General features: G+C 37.7%; 1 protein-coding gene across 2 annotated transcripts in view; it reads right to left on the reverse strand.

Annotated features, from left to right (window-relative positions):
* Positions 1-631: 631 nt before the first annotated feature.
* Positions 632-25,507, reverse strand: part of SEL1L (SEL1L adaptor subunit of ERAD E3 ubiquitin ligase) — a 36,140-nt gene continuing 11,264 nt past the window's right edge. Inside the window, exons 5-21 of one of the 2 annotated variants that reach the window (XM_042790981.1) lie at positions 25,069-25,174; positions 23,308-23,470; positions 21,398-21,451; positions 21,258-21,317; positions 20,572-20,653; positions 20,156-20,310; positions 19,345-19,401; positions 18,287-18,355; positions 16,903-16,980; positions 15,652-15,714; positions 14,772-14,859; positions 14,471-14,619; positions 13,749-13,914; positions 12,118-12,189; positions 9,731-9,903; positions 6,060-6,188; positions 632-4,632 (exon numbers count right to left, since the gene is read on the reverse strand). In XM_042790981.1, coding sequence (XP_042646915.1) covers positions 4,429-4,632; positions 6,060-6,188; positions 9,731-9,903; positions 12,118-12,189; positions 13,749-13,914; positions 14,471-14,619; positions 14,772-14,859; positions 15,652-15,714; positions 16,903-16,980; positions 18,287-18,355; positions 19,345-19,401; positions 20,156-20,310; positions 20,572-20,653; positions 21,258-21,317; positions 21,398-21,451; positions 23,308-23,470; positions 25,069-25,174 — 1,868 coding nt within the window. In that variant the 3' untranslated portion in view covers positions 632-4,428. Of the gene's footprint in view, positions 4,633-6,059; positions 6,189-9,730; positions 9,904-12,117; positions 12,193-13,748; positions 13,915-14,470; positions 14,620-14,771; positions 14,860-15,651; positions 15,715-16,902; positions 16,981-18,286; positions 18,356-19,344; positions 19,402-20,155; positions 20,311-20,571; positions 20,654-21,257; positions 21,318-21,397; positions 21,452-23,307; positions 23,471-25,068; positions 25,175-25,507 lie in introns of both variants that reach the window. The other variant, XM_042790980.1, reaches the window with a different exon arrangement.

Consider the following 25,507-nt stretch of genomic DNA (forward strand, 5'->3'; position numbering starts at 1 on the left):
ACAAGGTGGGCAGCCCCCCATCACTTTAGAAAACTATGCAATTGGGGCTGATGCCCCAGACAGCTCCCCTATTAACGCTTTCCATAGCTGTTATCATTGCTCCCTCACTCCTTACTTTCCTTCTCCCAGGTTAATAAGGGCATGGGAAAGCAAACCAGCCTAATACATTTTTGAGGGAAGACTCTCAAGTCGCAACAGGTAGAGCCTGAAGGGATGAGCGCGGGTTGAAAAAGGCTGAAAAGCAAGCAAACTTGTCAGCTTGGATCAGTCCCTCCCCCAGTATCTCTTTCTAGTCATTGTATTAGGCCCATCTGAGTACTGAGAATGCAATAGTAATCTTGAAGTTACTGGTCACTGGTCTCAAATCACAGCAGTTCTGTGTCTGCCACACAGTACAGATGCTGTATACACTGAAGAAAGGGTCACACGCACAGGGCAGGTTTCTAGCACAGCTGAAGACACAATGCATACTTTCCCCCTTTCTATGCTCCTCCTAAATTAACAGATTTCTTTTTCTGAAAAGGAATAGAAGTTAAGGAAGTGTAAGCATCATTGGAAGGGATGCATTTAGCAGTGGCATATATGAGTGCATATGACTAACAATTGACATCCTTTGTTATCATAACCACTGTGAACACTGAAGGTAACCACACAGGTGGTATCTTTATTTCACAAGATTAAAGATACAGTACAAAATGAATCTGTACATCTTTCTATTAACAGAATTTGTTTACACAATTATATTACATTTGACCAGCCTTTATACTGATTTTAAATACAAAATAAATTTACAAAACTCCTACAAGACCCTTTAAAGAACTGCAGCTGATAAAAACAAAGGGTTCCCCCCAATACTCCCTATTTGCCATATGCATTTGCAGTAGTTCAAATCAAACTTTTTAGTTTAATAGTCTCTGAAACAAAAATAGAATTTCAGTTTATTGTTGCCTATCTAAAAAGGAAGCAACTTGCAAAGGTGTGATCCCCTTTTATAGGCCAAAACTAGCATATAATAGGTGGAAACTAGATAATGCATAGTCTTAAAAGTCCTTTCACAATCTGTGTTTTAATGTTCTTCTCCAAAAAGAGTAACAATTGATAGTTTGATTATTTTTTTTTGTAACTCTAGTAAGAGCAGTTGACTTATGGAAGATGACTAAAAAGTAAGTAAATCTGTCTTGTAAGAGTCTCACTGGGATGTCTGTATCAAAGGCCTTATCTTCTACTACATTGTCCCATGATGGACAATATAAAGGAAAATTATTTCAGACATCTCTGGGACAAGTTTCATACTGATGAACTAGAATCCTGTTCTCTCAACAGTTCAGCATTTCTTTCAACCAGCAAGAACAGTTAGTGTGTTTGATTAATAATTTGAGGTGCAGAACAGTGTTATTCTCCCGTATCCTTCCAGTTTTTCTACATATAAAACTCCCACTGACAACGTCTGTACTTCCACTCTGTGCAGGGAGATAAGAACATGTGTCTGGGAAGGCCAAATAGGCAGGCTCTGGCCTATATAACTACAGACAGAAAAAAAATACAATTTTTCCATTCAAAACATGCTGAACATACCCAGAAATGCTTCTCTTAAATCAAGTTTCCCTTCTAAAATACTCCTGCATCTAAACTGTAAGACAACCTGTGTTCAACCAAAAGGGAATAGTACTTCACTGCAGCAAACTGAGCAACCCATCTCCTTCAGGAAAAAAGCCGCTTGATGAACTGGGTGCACAAGAAACATATTGCTAGTAAGAGTAAAATACACTTCCCTCAAAATGCAAGATTCAGAACAGAGTAGCAAGGGATTGTCACAAAAATTTAAGTCATGTTGTAGACAACTGATTTAGAAAACTTAATCTTTTCTTTAATCCCTGAGTTAACTCATCGTTACTTATATAAGTACATTTTTTACTACTACCACTTAATTCAAATGAATGTCATCTAAAAAAGTTAGTGGTAGTAATTTGGTGGAAGGGAAAAAAGCAGGAGAAAGGCTTCCTTATTGCTTCTTCAAAATACAGTTCTTTGAACTGAAACAACTTGCTGATCTTCAATCATTTTCTTCTGCTGATTTGTTGGATGTAAAAATGCATCAGGTTCACTGAAAGTCAGCTATGACGGTCATATAGCAGCAATGCTAAGATTCTCATGCAAGTAAGATATAGCTTTTAGAATTTAGTTCTAGTAGATCAAAAAACCAAAACATTTTAATAATGCAATAAAAAAATTGTTAAAACATCCATCCTAAGATACCAATACCAATGAACCAATGGTATTTAACTGAAAAACATTTTCCATATCATCTTTAATTTATTCATGCCAAGCTAAAGAGAGCTATTAAGTGACAGAGGCAAAAATACTTCAGAGGGCGTGTTCAGAAGTCACAGATATCTTAGAAATGCAGCTGGGGAGTGCTGTACATTTTAGACACTACATTTAACTTCAATACTGTTCCATTTGCTAATGATGATTAAGACTGAACAAGACATTCTTCTATCCCATGCTGCAACCCTCCAAACTAAAACAAAAGATTTGTCTTCACATAACCAGCATAAGCGTTTTGAAGTACTGAGAAGTTCTACCTATATTTTAATACTAGTCATCCATGACATTTCCGTTTACAGAAGAGCGGATTGCTTATCATCTTTCCCAAACTACAGATATATTGTGCAAGTCTCCTTACAAATGTACTAAGTGTGAAACCATACCAAAATCTCAATTCTAAATAAAGCATATTGATATGTTGCTGCCAATCCACTGGAGAAAGATTTGCATGAAAGGAAGCCCTTAACCCTTTAAACACAACAGTTTTTGTCAGAAAGCAGCTAAAACCTCTCATTTGTATTTCATTCAGCTTTAAGACAATATATTCAGAGGGTTTAATGCTAGCACAGAAGTATTTAACTACCATTGGTAAATAAGAACAGAAATTTTGGCATTTCTTGCCTCTAAGCTACTCCCCCACTGCTTCCCACCCCCAAACCCTGAAACTATTGTTCAGTGAAAATCATTACTAAGTGAAGATTCCTCTTGCAGTCTAAAAACATTAGTTAGTCCACAGGTTGTATTCTTTACACTAATTAAAAGGCCTCTGCACTGATCTAGTGGTATCAACAGGCCACCAAACATTACTCTTTCTCTTTTGGTTTTCTTGTTACAAGGGATCCTCAAAATGGCATAGCCAGAGATGTTATTTTGACCTCACGTACACCAGGTACAAGAGAGGTTGGTGACAGCCAGAGCACTGCTGTAATCTAACATACAATTTTTATCAGTCAGCCAAACTTTGGAGCAGCATCATTGGCATAAACCCATGACCTTTTTTAGAGAATATGCATCTTTGGGGCCCTTTTTTGTAGATGTATTAAACAGATGCATGCATAAGATACCACACAGGTTTCTTACAGTGCAGATCACTTACAGGATCATTGAAAATTAAATACAAAACTTCCACCTCTAAAACCAAACAGAAGAATAAGCTAATTCACTGAGATTTCTGATTCTGTCCTTTCTTCAGTGTCCACAATAATACTGGTGCTTTCTGCAATCTAGACTCAGCCTCTTTGTAAGAGCAAGTTTGAGTAATTTAGGAACACTACCAATTTGTTTTTATGTCATGAAGTATAAGTGCACAGGCTCCAAAAAAGTTTTAGAATGATGTAAATCTGGGCACTGCATGGATTGTTTTCAACTGATGAGCTTTAAAGACCCAGTCTGTCCAAATCTGCCTCCTGGGCTACATACTGTCTGCTGAGAACTGTCTAGTCTAAGGAGAATGGAGGAAAATACTGAAAACAAAAAAAAGCACAAATGGAGAGTGGCATGTTTTGCTGGCTGTTTTAGAGTTTATAAATAATCCACGTTAAACTATCCAAGACAGCATAAAAGACTGAAGTATAAGAAATACTAAGAGATAAGGAAATAAGGATTGTAGAAATACTTGGGATGCAGATCAGAATATAAGTTTATAGAGCTCTAGTTTTTTTTAGAGTTTGAATATAGTTCAGCTTCTTGGACTGAAATTGGCCATAAAATTATTGTTATTATTTTTATATAGGGCAACTGCTATCAAGCAAGCAAAAACCTTCCAATGCCAGCCTTTTGCTCTCTCTCTAGGAGATGAAAAGGACTCGGAATAAAGAGGAATTAGATACAGCAGGCAACATTTTTGTAGTAGCACTCTTGTGTTTCCATGAAAAAAGCCATAGTGTTATTCCATTGGCACTGAAATAACATTCAAATCAGTTTCAAAAGAATTTTCTTATCCCTGAAAAAAAGGCATCATTCTAAGCAGCTTTCAGACTTTTTTTTTTTTAAACCTCTTTGCGCCTCTTTTGGGGGAGGGACCGTTGATCCAAAGTCCTAAATCACAATGAAAATTGTTCCTTTAGGAAAAATCCAGTTCTTTCACTGAGGCCATTGTTGCTATTGTGGTGGTTGATGCTCTGGTGGTGGTTCTTGTTGAGGCACAGCTGGCCGCAGTCCTGCTGGTCTGGGAATTGCCTGATGTTGTCTTTGTCTGTAAGCTATAATTGTTCCCAGAAGCAAGGCGATGATGGTCATAAGGTAAAGGTCCCACTCAGGCCCCAGCAGCTGGTCCATATCAATATGTGAGAATATCTCCCTTATCTAAGACACAAAAAGTCCACATCATCATGTCAAAGAGCAAGAATGGGAAGTTACTTTGATTTTAAATTTGACTTGTAATATCCTTCATGTACAAGGACCCGTTTTAAAATTTCAGTAGCTCTTTTCCTCTCTGAAAAAATAGTATCACATCAGTGACATTCTTAATTTCCAGGAGCTAAATGCCAGTAAGACCAAGAGTCGCACTGTATAGAATGACCTATTCCATTTGCTCTTGTAGAGATGGATGTTCTTGATACACAGCTTTGTAGCTTTCACATACAAAGCATGTAAACTACACAATTTGAATCAGAATAACGTATGTAACCACACTCGTTGTCTCAAAGAAAGAGGAGCAATTACCACATACACAGAGACAGTGAACTGATCAGTCCAGCCAAATTGGAAGCCATCAGCAGACGACCATGAATGCCAGAACATTATGCCCCAGACCACTTATGTGGTAACGTGCTGAGATTTGTGCAGATAAGGTACAGGGAAGTTAAAGTGACTTACAGCTGGTTTTGATTGAACTGCCTTTTAATCAGACTTTCATTTGCATAAGCATTAGCCAACACACCCTTTATGCTTCACTACTGTATCTGATATTACTACAGTCACTGTCAATTTAAGTCTCCGTCACCAGACTTAAAACTTGGAATATCAGTGTTCTGCATACTAGTTTATCCGAGTCCTACATGGCCATTTGCTCAATTGCTTTGAAATATTTTGACTGTCCACTCCTGCAAGTCCCCAGTCTTAAGACTATCAAATTTTGTCAAATTTAGCTGGATTGCCTGTATTTGCATTTGCTCTAAGTGGCAATAACTTCTGTACCATTTGAACTTAGTAAGTAATCCAAAGGGCAGTAAGATATCAGGATACTGAGAAATGTTTCAGACACTATATGGAAAGACTTCACTTAAATTCCAGGGAGATACTTTTTTCATTGCCATCCCTCAGCAGAAACCCTGCACAGCAGCTAAACTACCAAATACAAGCAGTATTTTTTTTCCCCACAGAAATCAAACACCACTCAGATGGGATTGTTACAGCCGAATATAAAATAGCATGAGAATTAGGGCTACTAAAAACTATTTCTTCCCGAACAGTGATTATGTCATTGTAATCATCTGCTTAACTTTGATAGCAGATGGTTATGGATAAGAACAGTCAAACAGGTTAGGGAAATTCTCTTCAAGGGAAGAACAGCACAGAAGAGCACTGGCTACACACATTTCAGTTTCACACAACTGCACAAATAAGAAATAGGAATCACAGCTTCAGTAACTTTAACACACAACAACACAAAACACATCTATCCTAAATTTTCAGAAGGCTCAAGACTTCTACTTAAGATTACAACTCAAGCTTCTTTTAAAAATGGAACACACAGTTGCTGTTTTTCCTTTTAATTCTGCATTACTTACATTGATTTCTCGTACATACTGCAAGGAATAAATTACTCCAAGCTTGCAAAGTGCTAGGAAGACTGGAACCTGAGCATCTGGACTTGCTTCAGCTGCCATGTCATAGAATCGTTTTGCAAGATGAATGTCCTGAAGTTAAGAAAATACAAAGCTCAATTTTTAAGAACTTGAAAAAATAACCATAAAACAGAGTTTTTTCTATAAGTATTATACACTGTCATTTGAATACAAGGTTTTTGGACAAGTTAAGCAAAAACTAGTCAGTAAAACTTCTATTTTTTTTTTTTCTGAGGGTTGCTCACCTTTGAATAGACAAGTAAAGGGAAGCTTCAATCTGAGGATGAAGCTATCCGATACTAGAATCGAAGCTCACAAAGAGATTAGTATTGATGTATTCAATCCAAACACGGTAAACTAAGGCACATATTTAGGTAACTCTAATACACTCTAACATCTCCAACACCACACCAAACACAAAAGACTAAGAAAACATAAGCCAAAGGAATACACAGTAGTATCTCCTCCCAGTTACATTACAGATTGCCTGCTGCCTAGTGCAGCTGCTAACCATTTCAGCACATACTCCCACATTAGATTCTGCTCCTTATCCAAAACAGACGTAACTTGCAATAGTGAGGGCGGCCTAGCAAAAGCACGAGCACAAACAGCCAGCAAATTTAGGAATTAAATTAGTGTTCTCTTCTGTGGTAGTTGGCACAAGAACAAGAGAGGATATGTGTACCTGAATAGTTTGACGTTCCTTGTTTGTGATTTTTTTGGCTCTGCTTCAGATACATACTGTGCAATGTTAGGATACATGGATACAAATCACCTATGTTCACTCAGTGATGTGAAGGACAGGCCTGTGTAAGACTTAGCTCTGGAAGTGTTCCAAAGTTGGACACTTAAAATAAAAGAAATCTCCAGGAATTCATGCCACATGTTCATTTTATAATTTTATCCTGATTGTGAAATACTGTAAGGATTTTCTGTTCATTGATACAGCAAAGCTCAGTTCCATAACACATGTGGAGATAACAGTATGAAAATCAACTCATTATGTGAATGAGATGTACTAGCTCACATTTTAGTATTTTAATTCAATAGAACTACTCCAAATACCCCTTAAGCCTGGAAAGTCTGTTTTTGTATAACTATTTAAAAGAGTTTCCCTACCTCCTTTGTACTGTGCTAGTACCAGTGTAGAAGCAGATCCTAAATCATGGCTTATTTTAATTTCTAATTAGCAAGCATTTCATTCTGCTTACACATTCTTCACTCTCACTTGACAGACAAGTGAGAGCTGTAGGAGTCTTAGCTGAAAACACACAAATAGCACTGAAATACCATGCCAAATCTTAGAGAAGACCATGAAAAAATGAATTCGTTCTCATTTTGAGTAGTATATGGAAACAGTTTTTATTCTGATGTGCAAACTCAGGAATTGGACAACATTAAATCTGTAGAAAGTATGTAGCAGTGTACACCTGAGATTTCTGAAGGGCCTTAATACTTGACCTGGTATGAGTCTGAAAACCATCTATGAACAGGAAGTAAAACACAGAATCCTATATATAAGAAAGACTATTCAGTAAGTAAAGAAAGAGTAAGGCAAAAGCTGTTTGGGGAAAACCAAAACAAAACAACAAACAAAACAGTAAGAATACCCAAAGTTATTCAGGATTATCCAGAATCAACAGTGACCTGAAGTTGTGCAAGCCACCTTATTGGAGCATTCTCCCCAACTTTGGAGTGCTTGCTATCTTAATGACATGGGCAGATGGGGAGAGAGTGAGTACACATCCCTTTCTTCAACAGACTAAATCCCCAATTCAATCGATACTGTAGTGCTAAAATCTTTATATGTCCCTTCTACAGGTCTCCAGTGGAACAACAGACACTTCAGTGGAAGACAACACCTGCTACATCAGGAAGCATGATTTTAACTGTCAGTCATTTTCAGAGATGCTCAAAATTCAGCAGTTTCCATTTTGGGAAAGGAAAGCCAAATATTCTTTTGCTTCATTCAAAACTCAGTCTTAGCCTTTTTCAGAATATTCTTGCCCAGCACCATTTTAGTTTTATCTAGTCAATCCTAAATCTCCATCCTCTCATCTTACAGTTGTAATATTTTAGGGCACAGCAAGCAAAGACTTTACGTATACCAGGATTCTTAAGACCGGTTTTATACACAAAGTTTCCTTGCTTAGTCTCAGTGCTTCTCTCCCATACCTATATTAACTGTCTCCATTTCCCTTGCAGTTCAACTCTTTCTTCCATAGTGGATCTGTATGAGAGGGAAGTATTATTCATCTGCATGCAGCAAGGCTGCATATGCTCATTGTGAGTCCCTGTGTACTCATTTCAGCTATCTACGTGTAGCCATCTCTGCTTCAGGTTGGAGAATACCCTGTGCAAATCAGAGCATTAGGACTAATTTTTCTCGAATTCTTAGCAGTTATGCTGAACATGATGTAATAACATTTTCAAAGTTTTTATTACTTAATTCTTTTGCTTCCCAATTTAAAGCAAGAAATACAAAAATCCAAAAGGATTTTTTTTTTCTAAAAGAAAGCATCCCAACTTTAGCACTGCTGCTTTTAGCTGCAGGCTATTTTTCAGAAGTTAATTAGTTTTCATGACTCACTTAAAAATAGAAAACAGTCCTAAAACAAAATTTGAAGGTAAGCTTTCAAAATAATGCTGTTTGGGTACTGTATTGCCACTTCTATGGCTAAGTCAGTAAGCAGTTTTTAAATGTTGATTGCTTGCTGCTGTTAAAGTAACAATATTGACCTAAGACTTGCCCTTCAATGTTCCAACCTTTTGCCAAGAATTTAGGAGAAAACATGCAAGAATTAGTCTCTTTTAATAGACCAACAGAATAACTGAAAGGTGCAAAAACACCAAAAAACAAATGTTGATGCTCACTGAAAATAAGGAAAATGAAACCCTTTCTTACAGTTTTCAGGTAACCCAGAAGATGCTACTAGATTACTACATTAATTGCATGAATTAATCATATATTAAGGTAAGGCAGGCTGCTCAAAATTAGTATGCAATTACTAATCACATTATTTTGACACATACAAAAACATGTTGCTCTGGATTCCGTAAGTCTTACTTAACTCATGGATAGCAATACACCATAGGCTTCCTAAGAGAATCAGATATACTGCCTTCCTTTAGGCAATGTAGTTTGTAAAGCAAGTTGTGGCCTAGCCTAATTTGAAAAAAAAACATAGCTAATAATCACATTATTGTTGGTGCTTATGGTTTGTTACTTGAAGATATAGACAGAACTTGTTTTCAAAATGTCAGGATGTAGAAAACAAATTAATCAGTGTTTGAGAGGAGGAAAACAGTCTTGTGTTAAAATACTCTGAACCTGGAATTGATCTGCATTCATTTCATTACACTTCAGACTCTTCAAAGCATTACTCAAGCACATGGCTCCCTTTGCTACCTTCCCAATTTTGGGCAAATAGTTTTTCCCCGCTGTCTATGCCTCATGTCTTCACATAGGTAAGTGTGAAGTGGATACACTTACCCATCTGATACTGAAGGATGTACTGGGGGACATGCTAATTCCTACCAAGTGGCTATGGACTTAATCTAGTATTAGTAAACGCAATGTAATGAAGCAGACTATCAACCTACAGCTTACTCACCTGCTTGATACCCAATCCCTTCTCATGCATGTAGCCCAGATTAAACATTGCTTGAGCACTGTGCTGTTGCTCTGATGCCAGTCGATAGTGAATAAAAGCAGTTTCATAATCAACATCGGTACCAAAACCATAAAAATGGTAATCTCCAAGTTTAATTCTTGCAACAGTATATCCTATAAATCAAGAAACAACCAAAAAAAAAGATAAAATAGCAAGGCAAAGCAAGCTTTTTAGTTTCACATGAAGATGCAATAAAGGCTTTAAGTATTACTTTCCACAGTTTGCATAAACTGTTTCATTTTTTCCTCCTCCCTCACATAAACTGTTTGTTTAAATTTGGTTTAGCTAACCAAAACGCAACCAATTTCTACTTTCAGGAAGGTCCTTTTCCCAGTAATCCTACTGTCCTGGGTTGAGTGAGTGGTGGAGTTTTTTGGTGGCAGGGGAGGGGGCTATCGGGGCGGCCCCCTGTGAGAAGCTTCTCGAAGCTCCCCCAGCTCCACGTCAGCTCCATTTCTGTTTGGGAAATTGAGCCAATCGGCTGCGCCTCTGCGATAACGTATTTAAGAAGGGACGTGGTGACGGGCAGTGGGACTGGTGAGGAGGAGTTGCTGCAGCTGCATGAACACCAAGGTCAGTGGAGGAACGGAGGAAGAAAGGAGGGGGGAGGTGTGCCGGAGCAGAGACCCCGCTGTATCCTGTGGGGAGACGGCAGGGCGGCCCCCCCTGCCACCCATGAAGATCTACGGTGGAGCAGACATTGATTTACAGCCTGTTGTTCCTGCTCGGCTGATCAAGGTTCTGTGCCCGAAGAAGGCCGGGGTCTCATGGAAAAAGGTAGCCCCGCTGCTGTAATTCAGTGCTGGGAGGATTGCAGCATGCGGGGGAGTCCCACGCCGGAGCAGCTCGGGAAGGGCTGCAGCCATGGGAGGGAATCCAGTCGGAGAAAGTTAGTGACCCATGATGGAGCAGTGTGGGGAACGCTGCGGCCCATGGGAGGAATTCAAGTCAGAGAAAGTTTGTGGAGGACTGTCTCCTGTGAGAGGGGGACCACGATGGAGCAGGGGGTAACAAGTTCCGGACACTCCCCTCACCGAAGATGAAGGAAGTGGCAGCACTGACTGCACCCCCCATTCCCTGCCCCTGCACCACTGGGGGAGGAGGTAGAGATATCGGGAGCAGAGCTGAGCCCGGGAAGAAGGGAGGGGTGGGGGGAAGGTGTTCTCAAGATGTGGCAATGCTTCTCACTGTCCTACTCTGTTATGTGTTGTCAGTGTCTGTAATAAATGTATGTTCTTTTTTTTCTTCCCCTAACGAGTCTGCCTTTTGCTCATGATCATAAAAGGGGGATTTTCCCCCATCCCAGTCCTATCTCGGACCCCAAGCCTGGCTCTCTGTCCCTTATCATTGCCGGAGGGGAAGGGAGAGAGAGGTGCTGCATTGTGGTTGGCTGCCAACCAGGCCTAAACCACAACACCTACCAACGTTGTTATTGCTATTTAGTGGCATCAGTTGAAAAGCTATATCGTGTTGTTCATAGTCACTTATTATAGAAAAAGCTTTTAATTTGTTATACGATCATTAAGGGCTTCATCTTTGTTTTTACAACAGAGACAGTGAAAACTTGAAAAATAAAAGCGAAGGCATTACATATGTCATCATCACTTGGTAACTGAATACTTAACCATTCCATCCTCTCAATTTCTAACTTTCTATTAAAGGCCAAGTAGGTCTGAAGAATAAGACAAAACTCTTCGGCTCCATTTGCATGATACACTTGATCTTAAGTAAAAAGCTAGTAGGCAGACATTAATGTAGATGCACCCATATGAACGTTAGAGACCTCACACTGAGATATTTAATGATTAAGTTCAGTTTTGCTTATTTTAGGATAAGATCACAAGCACCAGAGTTTAAACCCAGGTTGGCTGGATATCAAGACTGCATTCTTCATAACTGAGCTTGCTTGCTTCGAATTGGAAATTGCATTTCCTATAAATGATGACCAGTACCAAAATCCTAAAGGGTACTTCGTATCTATTTTTCCAAGTGGATTTATTTTTAGAAAAGTCAGCGTAAACATTCCTAATCCTGCTTAGCATTGCTCCGTAATTTCATATGGAATGGCAAAAGAAACACACCGTACATTTTTGTTTTAGTACTTTTCAGCTTCAGGATCTCAGAATGGCTCAGAACTGTAAGCATTTTGCAATGACATTACAGCTAACAGTGGAACAAAGAACAGTAACTACCTTATGTGGAATATAACTAATGTTGAACAGAAGGAGGTAAGCTTTGCCTCCTTTCCTGTTTCATAAAAAATAGAAATCAAACATTAGTGGCTCTACTAAAAATAAACCAATTGAAATTGGGAGGTACGGACATACCTTGAGAAGCTGCTCTATTCCAGTGAAGTAAAGCTCGAGGATAGGTTTCATTTTCTCCTACTATGCTAGCTTCTTCTAGAGAAGAAAGTAATTCAGTTAGATAGGCCCATGGTATATACACACAAGACTACAAAAAAAACCCCATGCTTATATTCAGTCTGCTGAAATCAATGCAAAACTTGAAGTAATCTGTGCTATAGCGCAAACAAGATTCAGCCCATCTGAAACTTATAAACCACCTTTCATTTATGTGGTCTTTCCATATACCTGTCCGCACAAGGGCTAGGAACAAACTGTATTATTTCACTCTGAAATAGTGTTTACCAAGTGTCTCTCCCATTCCTGTGCTAGGATATTCTGAAGCATACTCGAGAAATGCCAGAAGATACAAGTCTTAAGAGCACACAGTTTGGGCTCTGACAAAGAGGCATTCAAATCAATGCTAAAGTATAAGCTATTTTAGTTTGACCATTTGAAAAACAAGACTAGTCAAGTAAAATGAAGGCTTAAACTCCTTAACCAGCCAGAGACTGCATATTTTACACAGCAGTGCTACAAGCTACTTCAGAAGTTATTTTACTTGTTCATGTCATAATTTGAGGATTGCTGAAGTATCAGTTTAGACAGTTCAAAGGATTTATAACCCTTTTTACTTCTAGTGTAAGTTTAGTTTCAGCTAAAATATTTCACAGTTGACATACAGTTTTTCCTGTATAACGTGTACAAAATAATTTAAAATTTATCTCCTATAGAGATGCAGATATATCGGAGTAATGACAATCTGAATTTTAACCCGTGGCAAGATGCTATTTCTTTGCAAGAATGCACTCCCAGCCATGACTGTCACTGCTGTAGCTCATCTGAAGATGAGTCACTAAGGCAACTTCGAAAAAATTAACTGGAAATTAAGATGTTAGATTAGTCTATCAGCCATCAATAGCTGATTTTCATATTAAGATACAAAGCCCTAAAGCTGCTAATGAGACCCCTACATTTTTGGGTTTGAGATCCAGAAAATTTAAAATACTGGGGTTTGTAGTTTCTAGAAAGATTTGTCACTCGTACTTCCATTGTTTCCCTATGACCTGGGACAAGTTTTGCCAAAACTAACAGAATTGACTGCCCAGCTCTTCGTCACTTCAAGAATAGCAGAAGTTACAAAAAAATATCTGGGAAGAAAAAATAAAAAAGTGCTGAAAAAAGACATTACAGGGTAAATAACAAAGGAAACCGAAGCTTGTATGCATGGTAAGGGCCAATGGCAGAACTAATGTAATTCCTACTTTATAGATTTAAAAATGAAACGATAAGGCTGTGTTTAGGAAGTCCAGGGAAGAGAATGTTCAGCACTATGCAAGTTTCTGAAGCACTCTCTCCCTATCCCATTTTTAAATCCCCTAGGTGAGAATATAATTGTACTCTCTTAGGCCAGAAAGCTATCCTTAGAGGTGAAAATTAAAGCGGACTGCTTTCCAGTGTGAAAAGCAGGAAAGAGGACAAGAGTCTCACTGAAGTAGATTCTAACTGAACAAGAGCTACGTAATTGTATCTTCAAGCATGGTGTTCTACTAAATGGGCTACTGCAGGTCAACTAAAAAAAAAAAAAAATCCGTACAAATTCAGGTCCTTACTCTGATCAAGTATGAAAGCAGCATTGCTTTGTGCAACTTCGTAGCCTTGTTCTGCCAGAAGAAGATACTGAACCACAGCAGAATTTGAATCACCATCTTTATAGCTATTGTAGGCAGTCATCAGTCTCTCAGACCAACGCCCCCGTTCACATACATTCTTAAACAACTGCAGAGGAAAAAAAAAATTGGGAGAAGACTGGTTGTCAGAAAATTCAGAAATTTAGGTTTTGCAAGAGGTAAATCTTTAACATTCAAAAGCCTGTTCAAAATATTTACATTTCACAGGAAAAAACCTGATAGACAAACTCACTGCTTAAGAAAGGCTTACTTTAAGATACAGGTTACTAAGCAAATACATGCCAAGATTCAGGTGCTTACTCAGAATTATTCTTAGTATCAGCTTTCTTGTTACACTGAAACCCATGTCTAAATGAAGAATTTAGTACTTATAAAATACCAATGTTTGCTTTGTATTACATTCTTTTGATTTTCTCCTATGTTAGTAAAGCAAATATAAACTTGCCGTATCAACATAAAACGTAAAGATTTTTCTCAAGAGACACAAAGGAGTTTGATAATATATCACTTTTCCTTTTGATAGCCTCAGCTCTGCAGTCACCAGTGGATTTTAGCCAAGATGAACTTCCTATATAAACTGATCTGGTTATAGCCAACCTTTTGCAAGTCAGTATTATTTGACCTTTATAAATGGATGACCTTACCTCAACAGCCGTATGACAGGATCGCATCACTCCAGTGCCAGTAGCGTGCATCTGAGCCAGATTATAAAAAGCCAGAATGTGGCCACCCTGGGAGGCCAAGTTAAAATATTTCAAAGCTTGTTTATAGTCTCTCTTAACTCCAATGCCATCTAAAAGAAAGAAGTCATTGCTATTCATTTCTCTTGAAAAGCAAAGTTGTATGAAATATATATATATACACACACACTTCTATTGCCACCTGGTGGACAGTTACTGAAAGGGCAGAAGCTTAGACCCAGCACATCATTTTGATGCCACTTACTGTAATACATGGAACCTAGTTGAAGTTGTCCATCAACCCATCCCTGTTCCGCAGCCTTCTGGAAATACTTCAGTGCTAGCTCATAGTTCTGCAGGGAGATGCGGTCCAGTCATTAGTGCCTTGCAATACACCACAATTTAAGTAAAGAAAGAAAATATGCATGCATGCATGTGTAAGGACAGACCTATATTACAGAAAAATTATAGTGAGATGTTCTAGTGCAAAAATATTCACCTGGTCAAAATTTGAAAACAAAATATGAAATAGCCTACAATGATATTAGCATGTCTTAAGTCTGTAGCTATCTCAAAGCTAGCATCCACATACAGAATTGCTATGAATAGTTATGCTGAACAGAATGGATGCCCTGTTCTGTTTCTAAAACTATTATTTAACTTATTTCCTCAAGTTTGGATTAATTCAACTTTTGAATCTCTGTTTGCATTGATAACTATAAAACATTTGACAAGAAACCTTCTTGTGGGAAAAACAAAAAGGCAAATGAACTAATTAAAAGTTTCAAAGTGTTCCTCCACTCTCACAAGAGACACAGAATGGGGACAGTTAGGATTTGGTTTATTTCACAAGAAAATTAGAGTCAAGTTCAAAATTACTAATAAAAATTCAAAACTGATATGCATTTCTAATAGCTTCAGCAACATTTTCAAACTTCTTAGAGGGAACTCGGCACATTTCATAGCTGTTAACTCCATAGTGAGGTTTTTTTTTTAATATTACAGATTTCCTCATGAAGTTTTCAGTGTAACAGAAATCTTCACAATTAAGTCTTCCACAGTACTTCCCTTCAGAGAAAAGGTCTGTTGACCACAAGAAGTTACACAATCACTTATGATTAGAAAGGCAACTGTCAAAAGCTTACCACTGGAACACCTCTTCCGTAGAGGTAAGCCATTCCTAATCCACTCTGTCCAACTGGATTACCCTGAAAACACAGGAAAACACTTCTGCAAAAAAAGGCAAAACCTACAGCTATGTCTTTCATATTTGGTATGTTTTTAACATCACTAAAACAAATAGTGCTTAAGATAGATTTGCTTTGTAACTGCTCCTAGTAAGTAACAGTTAGTTAGGGAGCAAATAGCACCTGTGGTAACTTTTAATCAGTAACTACACAGGTGATTAACAGAAAAAAGAAAAGCTTTCAACACTCATTATAGAAGTCTACTGTGCAATTTCAAAACGCTCTAGGAGATGTAGAACCCAAACCCACAGGAGGGTGGGGCGTTAATAGCCTATTCATCTTTAGTTTTTCTAAGTTTGAGATGTTCTGGATGCTAAAGAAGTTCACAAAACTTTAGGAACTCTGAGAATCTGTCTTCATTTAAGGGCAGATTGGTGGCTGTCCTGTGGGCTGCATTACTAACCACTGCCTCTGCACAAGCATGCACTATGGCATACCTTCAATGCCAGGACAGGCAATGGAGCACATCAGAAACCTTCAGTGAATGCAGGAATTTAGCAAATTGAGAGATCCTTACTCTAGGGCAGAGGTGTAGAACAGCAATCTAATTGTGGAATGCAAGAACTGTGGAGACAGATATCTTACAATGGTCTTTCAAAACTACATCTAGTGTGTTTCACAGGCTAAACATCTTTCCTGGAGGACTATTCATGCTTTAACTGTACAAATGCTACCAAAAGGGATAGGTCAAAGACAGACACAAGGGACGAACAGCAAAAAAACAAACACTCCAATGAGATGAAAGGCATAAAACCAAAAACATTATCTGTTCACTGACCACAAAACAGAACCAAAGCAACATAGTATCAGTGCCTTGTAAATTTCTGTGACAACACAACTCCAGATTAATGAGAATTAACATTTAACAGAACTGCAGGCTATTTAGGTGGACAGTATTTCATACTGATGCCAGCATTCATGAGAGTTAGACTCCTTGTGCCAAACACAGCTTTATAAAGTACCTTGACCAGAACTGGAGGCAGTTTCCAACATCCTATATGAGCAGGGTTAATTATGGGCTAAGCCAGGACAGAAGTTGGGAGTAGGTGTACGCACATGGAAATGCGCAAAAAGAAGCATCTGCAGCATTTCTGAGCTAATCAACTTTTTAGTGCATATGCTGTATTTCTAGCTTACAGATAATCATACCATATCAGCAGCTTTCTTGAAATACTGAAGAGCTGTTTCGTTGCTCTGAGGTACAACATCACTTCCTTCTGAGTACATCTGAAGCAAAAAGGCATTATTGAAAAACAGCTGAAGAAGTCAGTTTAGCATGGAGATCATGGAATCATCTTCACTTTCTATATGAGAGGTAGTCTATTGAACTACTAGACTATTTTGACTATTGCATTACTGAATGATCAGTAAAGAACTTGTCCAGAAGCAGAAAACATGTCTCTTGTAAACTTCAGATGGTTTAACTGTCTAATGTAGAATGAACTGCCCATAAAATTACAGTTTCTATGAAAATACCCTTCATTTTTGAGTTCTACTAGTGTGCAGTGAAGAATACATAATCAGGAAAAAATTGTGTGAGACCAATGGAAATCCAACTATACTGGCAGTTAAAATACTTTGTGAAAACAAAGGAAAAACTGGTTACTAAACTGCATTCTTTCCAGCATTTATTAGATACAAAACACCCAAGCAGCAGAGAAAGCATGAATCTGCAATTTCTCCTGTCAGGTGCTTTGACCATCACATTATGCTATTTTTTCACACTCTAAGGACATGAATTTTGCATCCTGTACTGCAGTGACAGCCTGAAAAAGATGAGCTAGAGCTGCTGCTTACTGCAGCCTAACCTTAGAGGGTACTCAGATGGGGTAATAAGGATTTAGCTCCTCACAGGGTGAAGGTAGCCTGCAACCCAGATCTCAGGCAAGCGACCTAAATACCTCTCTACGCAATAACACGTTAACATCACCAATAGAAGCTCATCAATCATGTTTTAGATTAAAAAAAGGACTTAAATCTGAGAAAACTGATACAGTGGCCCACCTTGCAGATAGACTCCAGCTTTGTTTAGGAGTAGATGCAGACCTATTGACAACTCTGACTCGGATGTTTCAGTTCTCTGCACAGAATAAGAACACCTATGTCTTTGCCCTTTCCTTCCTGAACTTAGTATTTCTCACTAGGCAAAATTTTGAGAAGCCTAGCTTTTCCCCATGTACAGTATGGAAGAGGATAGGGGCTTAACCTGGGTTTTGAATGCCATCACAGAAAAAGGACCTTTAGGTATTTAACTATTTAATTAAAAAAAAATGTAGTTCAAGCACTATTTAGAAAAAACAAAAGTTCCTAAAGGAAGGAACTTCCTGAAGGAGCAAGCAGAAAATTTAGACTAGACATAATGAGACAACAATAATCGAATCTTGCAGGACTATTCAAAACAGTAGCAAACCAGAAATACTTAGATTCCAGCATTCAAGTTTTAGACTGCCTGATACTTGAAAAAAGGAAATATTTGTTATTTTTAATGGAAAGGAAGGCAATTTGCTTACTGTTGAGGGTGTTCATATCTTACCTTTCCTAGAAAGGCCATGGCATGTGAATTGCCAGCATTAGCTGCTTGATTGAAGTACTCAAATGCTCGCTGCAGGAAAAAAACCCAAGTATTTTAGCCACCATGACTATGATTCAAGTACCTTTTCCTGCAAATGGAGCAGAGGCGAGTAGGTGGTTTGCCAAGTTATGGGGTTCTTCTGAGGATAATAATAAGATTATTATCCCCACACTTATACTCAGAATATAGAGCAGCAATCTCTCTCAACAATGTATTCCAAAATACAGAGAAAAAAAAAAAAAAACAAACTACAACTGCTACTGTGCACGAGATACACACATTAATCTTACTTCCTATAGTACCCTCAAACCGTGTTTAGAAGAGAAAATATCTCCAGTTCCTATTCCAGTTTTACACAGAGCCTGGTTATACTCATTCTGACCACTTGGTATCATCTCTGAACCCTTCTAGAGCAGTCATTTTAGGGTATTTTAAATGTGATGAACATTAAATAATTTCTGGTTGATATCTGCGTGAAGTACTTCTCAGGACTGCACACTCTTACAGCTCTCCATTTTTTCAATGCATAGTTTAAGAAGAGGTTAGATATTTTAACTTCTGTAAGCAGTAGCTAGGTTGGCTTACATCTGCAGAAGTTCTATTTTCTATGCACACTTAATATCCTTAGCATTGAAAGTTGCACTGTTTTGTCTACAGAAGCAAAATATTATTGCAAGCCACAAACTTGACTGTCATTGCCAAGACACACGCAGTGCATCATGAAGATTCTAGTGCATGTACGAAAGCTCAGCCAGTTTCAAGTACTACTCGATGAAAACCTTGTACTTGTTTTTGACTTTCTAAGATGATTAGTCTTAAGCTAACTGTGTAAGAAAATCAGCTCCATGTACTAGTTACATAAAGATCAAATTTTATTGAATTAATTAATTTTACTGAACAAGACTACTGAAGTAATTAAATACCTCACAATGGTACTTAAACACTTTTGCTTCACTGTGGTCTCAGCTATACTTTCTCCTCTGCCAAGTGTAATACTGAGAGATATATAGAAAGGGTACCTGATGATTTTGCTCTACTCCTCTTCCTCCATGCAAATGCAACTGTCCAAGGCCAACCTAAACATAAATTTTGCATTGTAAATAAGTCACTTTTCCCTAAGTACTCTCTTTTTCTAGTAGTACAGATGCCAATGAGCTAATTACATGCACAAAAACAGACCGTATCAGTTAAAGATGCCACAAGGTCTGAAGGCACATATTTGCTTCAGTAACTACAATACAGTCCCGTTTTTTCACATTACCCTACATGTGAAAATAAAAGTGACATGACTGTTTTAGATACAAAATAATAACTGTTCATTTGAATTCTGCCTACCTAATTCTTAAGTCATATATGACCAAGCTGAATTGTGACAATTTGCCTGTATTAGTATCCTCCTCTCCTGCACTGTGTGTAGGAGAGGTCCCATCTGCAGCATGCAGAAGTCACAGAAAAGCAGAAGCAGCAAGAAATTCAGGTCCCTGTCAGAGCCAGTTCTTTTGATCAGGGACAGTTCTTTTGATCAAGGCTTCCTCTACACTATTCTTAAACTAGTCTGGCTGGTTCCTAGTGAAAGCCAAGATCCTGCTTCCTAAGATACTGAAGTTGTAATGTTTTGGACTTATTTTCAACAAAAATTTTAATTTTCTGTCAAAGTTCTACCTTCACTACACTAAAATATAAGCCTCTTATAAAAACTAATCAGGAAATAGCAACCAGGTTATTTATGAGGAAGAGAAAACTAAAGCACCAACATATTTCCATATTTCATAAAGCTGTTTCTCCAATTCTTGAAAACCTCTGCATGCCATCAGGTGAACTTAATCTTACCTGTGCTTGTACATCTCCCTTCTCTGCTAAAAACTGATAATACTGAATCAAGTCTTCTTCTAGCATCCCACTTGCCATTCCTGGATTTTCTACTTCATCTGCTAAGCGAATTCGCTGAACCACTGTGCCACCAGTCAAAGAAATATCACTAGCAACTGGAAAACAGGTAAGAAATTTTCAGAAAGTTGTGTTTAACACAAATATTAGACTGCAACTTAGTAAAAGCAGATCTCTACAGAGCTTCAAACTGTTACTTGGAGAGTATTAAGTGATTCAGAGCCGAATAGATAACTTGTTTAATATCAGGAATTCTATTTTTATACTATTAGGAGATACTAGAAATGCTATCAACACTAGGTGACTGATATAGAAATGCATAGAAAGTCAAGAACATTGGCCTAGTAGAAAGTTTTTACCATGATTAGCTACGAGTCGGTAGTGAGTGAGGGCAGATTCACAACTTTGAAGGACTCCTATCCCAGCCCAGTACCGGTAACCCTAGAAATAAAAATATAAAAGCTATGCAACTATCAGTTATTTGACAACATACAGCTTGCCAGGTTACCAACTTTTTTCACATTACTTGATGAAGATTTGATGAGACAATAGGCAAAACAAAAGCCACAAGTCCACCGTCTGCATCAAAAGCAACTGACTGACACCCTTAAAAGTTAAGCATAGCCAATATACTTCAGGTATTACTCAGGAAAAAGCAAATACACAGAATGATAATTATGGGTGAAAACCTAAAGCCTTTCACTTATACACATTGCACCTTCTCTTAAATCTCACAATAATAATTAAACCAACATCTTCTGTAAAGATTTCTGGCTTTCACAATTTTCATTAGCCTATAGAAGTTAAAAGTCTGACACTTCTGCTTTAAGGCAAGAGATTAAATATGGTCCATCTAAATTCATAGTGGTATATAGCTTAAAATAAGCTAACAAGGAATAGCAGGGAAGATCCTATTACCCACCCAATGCATGCATGATGATGTAATATTTGGATAGTGTATTTACATGAATGCAAATCTTACATTAAAAATTTAAGAGTACGAAAAGGTTCTTGCATGTGCTAAGTTATTAACTATCTTACTTACCAAAATCATATGGGCGATCAGATTTCCTCCTAAAGCTCCAAAAGTGTAATACACCAGGGCCTTAAAACAAAATCATTGGTTATTTAACAACTGCCTCCAAGGTAAAATACAAGAGCACACACAGAAAATTTCTAAGTTACCTTAGCTTGACTAGAATTGACTCCTAGACCAGATGCATATAGAAATCCAAGAGCCTAGAAATAAAATAAAGTTTGTTAGCACATCCTTTGAAAAAGTCCAGAATCAGTTTTCCTGGAATATATAAGTAGTCAAAAAACAATTCAGAGCTGCAGCAAGTATGCCAAACAATACCTTCACTTTGGTATCTCCTGTATCTAGGCCCTTCCCTGCCCCTTTTGAAGTATGTAGTTTCTAAGTTATTCAGTTGCCTAGGACACTAATATAAACACATCCCACCAGAATTCAGTCTACTGGATTGAACACAAGGAAGAAACTACTACTTCAACGAATGCCATTTGTAGATCCAAACGTCCTGTACAGCAAGGGTATCCCAGTTTAAAGACCCTCAAGTGAAGATCAGCACCATCTGTCCGGTCATTCATATATCTTATTTGCCTCATACACCAGTGCAAACATACATGAACCATGACCTTCTCTGAAAGAGTCCAACCCTTTGATTAACTGTCTAACTTATCCAATGAATTTACTATTTTGCATATGTTCTGCCATGGTTTACTTACATTTATGACTATAAATATAAGCAGTTTGAATGCACAGAGCTGTCTAGCTGAGGTTTTTTTCAAAAGTTATTTTGATTCTTAAAATTTACATAATTACTGCTTTATCTATAACATCTGTTACAGCTGTGTGGCTCAGAGGAAAAACTAGTAGCACATAAGGTAACAGTATATATAAAGATGTCTATATTTCACAGTGTTCTAAGACTATCCTAGGCAATTCTGAAAGCTCACACACACAAAAAAAATCACCTCATGCAGACAGCATTGAATTCTAGACCAATAAAAGTCAAGGTCTTCACTGAGAAATAAAGTCTCTAGAGAAAACATGTTCCTGCTTCCTATGGTAAATCAGCACTCCAACAATAAAGAGGAAACAGCAGGAGACTTGGTAGCCAATGAGCTAAAAGGAACTGGATAATTCCTGAAGAAGCTGACACTTCCAAAACAAAAGAGAACTAAGCAAGTACATGCAGATATTGAGATATCAGAATCGGTAACACCCACATTTTATGACATTATATGTGAACAATTACATATGAACAGCTCTATAATGATCAGAGGCACATGGACAAAGTGAGTCCCATTCCACTAAACAGCTTTCAAGATCCCTAGGAGTTTATAACTTGCTAGATTATTAACTTGTGTGTGTGTGTGTGTGTGTGTGTGTGTGTGTGTGTGTAACTACCTACCTCAAAGATAAACTGCAAATGAAAAACCACAACATCCCACACAAACCACAAGAAAAAACTAACAGATTTTCAGAGAAGATTTGTTGGCTGGAATCATCTGTAGCTACCTGTTTGACTTCTACATCCAATCTAGTCAGTCATACAACGGATAAGAAATTAAATTAAAAGATCACCACCATACTATATTACTGGTAGTTTAATGCTGTTTTTTTAAACTCAAAGAGACCACCTGTTTCCATGTGTTTATTTTGAGGGTGCAGGTGCCATTTGCTCCTGCACCCTCAGTAATGCTAGCAGCATGCAGAAGCCAGGTAAAGCAGAAGCATTTGAGGGACAATCTTTGAACCAAGGTAAGGCTCTAGTGAAATTTAAAAAGGTAAAAGCAATGAGCATCCAGGATATTAGGACATGCCTAGGCAAGCATTAATTAAATACATTTCCTGAATCAGAGGCTGAACCAAATATTTTACATCAAGCTTCCAAACAATTCATAGAAGCAGCAATTTGCTGTCTTTTTTAACCAGGCAATAGATACCACTTACTGTTCTCATTCTATTCTGGATGCAAGAACAATCTATAAAACCACCTTATAGTAAGTGCAATCTATAAAACAATGTATAAACTCATAAAAACTTCTGTAGAATCTAAGGACACACATACCATTTGTCCTTTAGGAGAACCTTCCTCTGTTAGTTTTTCAAATAGTTCTTTTGATGACTGGATATTCTGCTTCAGGTAGTCCCCAAACAACAAAGCATAAGACACTTTCTCCATTGCCTTGGTATGATTCATGTCAGCTGCTTTCAGAAGATATTGATACGCTCTTAAAAGAAAACAATTTCTTAGTCACCTTGAGGCAAAGAAGCAGATTCCATTCATAAACCTGAAGCTTCTAGGGAGGTGTTTTGTTCCTGTTTTAGCCTATTTTCTACAAATGCATCTACCTACAGTCATTTGTTCCAGCTCCTAATTGTCAATCTAAGCTAAATCATGTGAGTTGTTGCAAACAGACAAACTGGATTTTAATGTTCACTCTACTCCATATGCAAAGTAGTATGCATTTCCTCCCTGGTAAGACACACAAAAAGTTTAAGGTCAAATGATCACATTTTTGTAGCAACAATTTTAAGTTCTGTACTAGGTATCTAGTAGGACCAGTACTCTGACAGCTTCATAGATCACGATAGAAAAAAGAAGCCTGAAAAAGATTATACACAGTCTCTTTGATTTGTTGAGTACAAAACCATTCCAATGAAAACACTGTGTTGGGTCCAAGACAACTGCATACATGATCAATTTTGTGATGAAACAGTTATGCTAACAATGAGAAAGTTCTCTGAAAACTCCCCTTTCTATTCAGCCTCAGAACTTACAGTAGTCCTCCGGAGAAATTTCACAGCAGCTGGTTTCACAGCAATTTAAAAAACTGTAACCTTAAACATCATAACACAGTACTGTCAAACATGCTTCACCTTGATTTCTCATGGACCTTTGATAGCAGTCCAAGATTTTTCTTTACCTCTACTCCTTTCTATTCTCAGACTTGTTTTATTTCTTTAGATACTATCCCCCTTTCTCTTTGACAAGGTGTGATGGACAACCTCTAGCTCTGCTTCAGCTTCCCTGATACATAAAGTAGAAATATGCTCCCTTATCTCCACAAACAAATTTAACATAGTAATAGTGCTCACTAATCAGCAGTGTGAAGTCACCACTTACTGATGAAGTTGTCAACACAAGTAACAGGGAGTTCTAAATTAACATAGCTATTCTTAATTATAGTGGTAAGCTGACAACTATTTCATCAGTAATGTGAGATATTCAGAGTAGAAAGTAAGCATACAGAAAAAACAGAACACTCGTTTCATTCTTTTTGTTTCATCTACAAGTGTTACCCTTTTCTCTCGTACAACGTTAATAGTTTTAACAATTTGTTGAGATTAAGTTTAATAATATTTTTATGGTGACTGAAAGTATCAGAAAGCAGGAACAAAAAGCAGGACATGAAACGCTGATTTTTCCCACTTAATCTTTGAAGCAGAGTGAGAACCAGACTGTAAGAAACATTTGATAAAAGACAATTATCTTGTATCACGTTCTCAGTTTTTTTTCCTGTGCAATTGCCACATGTAAATTATAGCTAGAGAACCGCAGCACCATCTTGCATTAAGTCAATGTTTTGATGACATCCTCCCTTTAGAAATTAATCTTATACAATTTTAGTGGATTCAGAGGAAAACAGGCATAAATTTGTTTTTCTAAATACCCTGAAATTACTATTGATTTTCGGTACTATCACTGCATAGTTTGATGCTAAGTCCAATAAAGAGCAAAGTCCCAGAGCAACTCATTTATTTTTCAGTTAAGCCAGTGACCAGCCATGTCATCCTTCTCTTGTGGGGGTGGAGGAGACATACTTACTCTTTCTTCTGAGCTTTTTTACTGCTTTCATTAAGGATTTTCATTCCAGTCTGATAAACATCCTCAGCTTCTTGCATCTGCCTTCTCTTATTAGACTGCTCTTCAGCTAAAAAAAAAAAAAAAAAAAAAAAAGGCTACACGAGGAGCTCCAATTACACAGCTCAAGACTATTCTCTCAAAATTCCTATTGGTTCTAAAGGGAAAATACAACCAGAAACATGTTTCTGATGACCAATAAACAACACAAGTGATTATAAAAAGCTGTCTAAAGGAGGTGTTGGTTATCCTGATAGACAGTTTCTTATGTGATGTCTCACATATAAGTTTGCTGTTAAAATATTATTTTAATTGCTACAAAGCAAGCTGTTCAAGGAAAAAAGGTTCTTAATTCAGGAAGATGTTTCCTAGAGAAGGGCTGCCTTTGTGCAACCAATCAGTT

This window comes from Tyto alba, unplaced genomic scaffold (assembly GCF_018691265.1).
Source record: "Tyto alba isolate M040663 unplaced genomic scaffold, T.alba_DEE_v4.0 Super-Scaffold_18, whole genome shotgun sequence".
Classification (NCBI taxonomy): domain Eukaryota; kingdom Metazoa; phylum Chordata; class Aves; order Strigiformes; family Tytonidae; genus Tyto; species Tyto alba.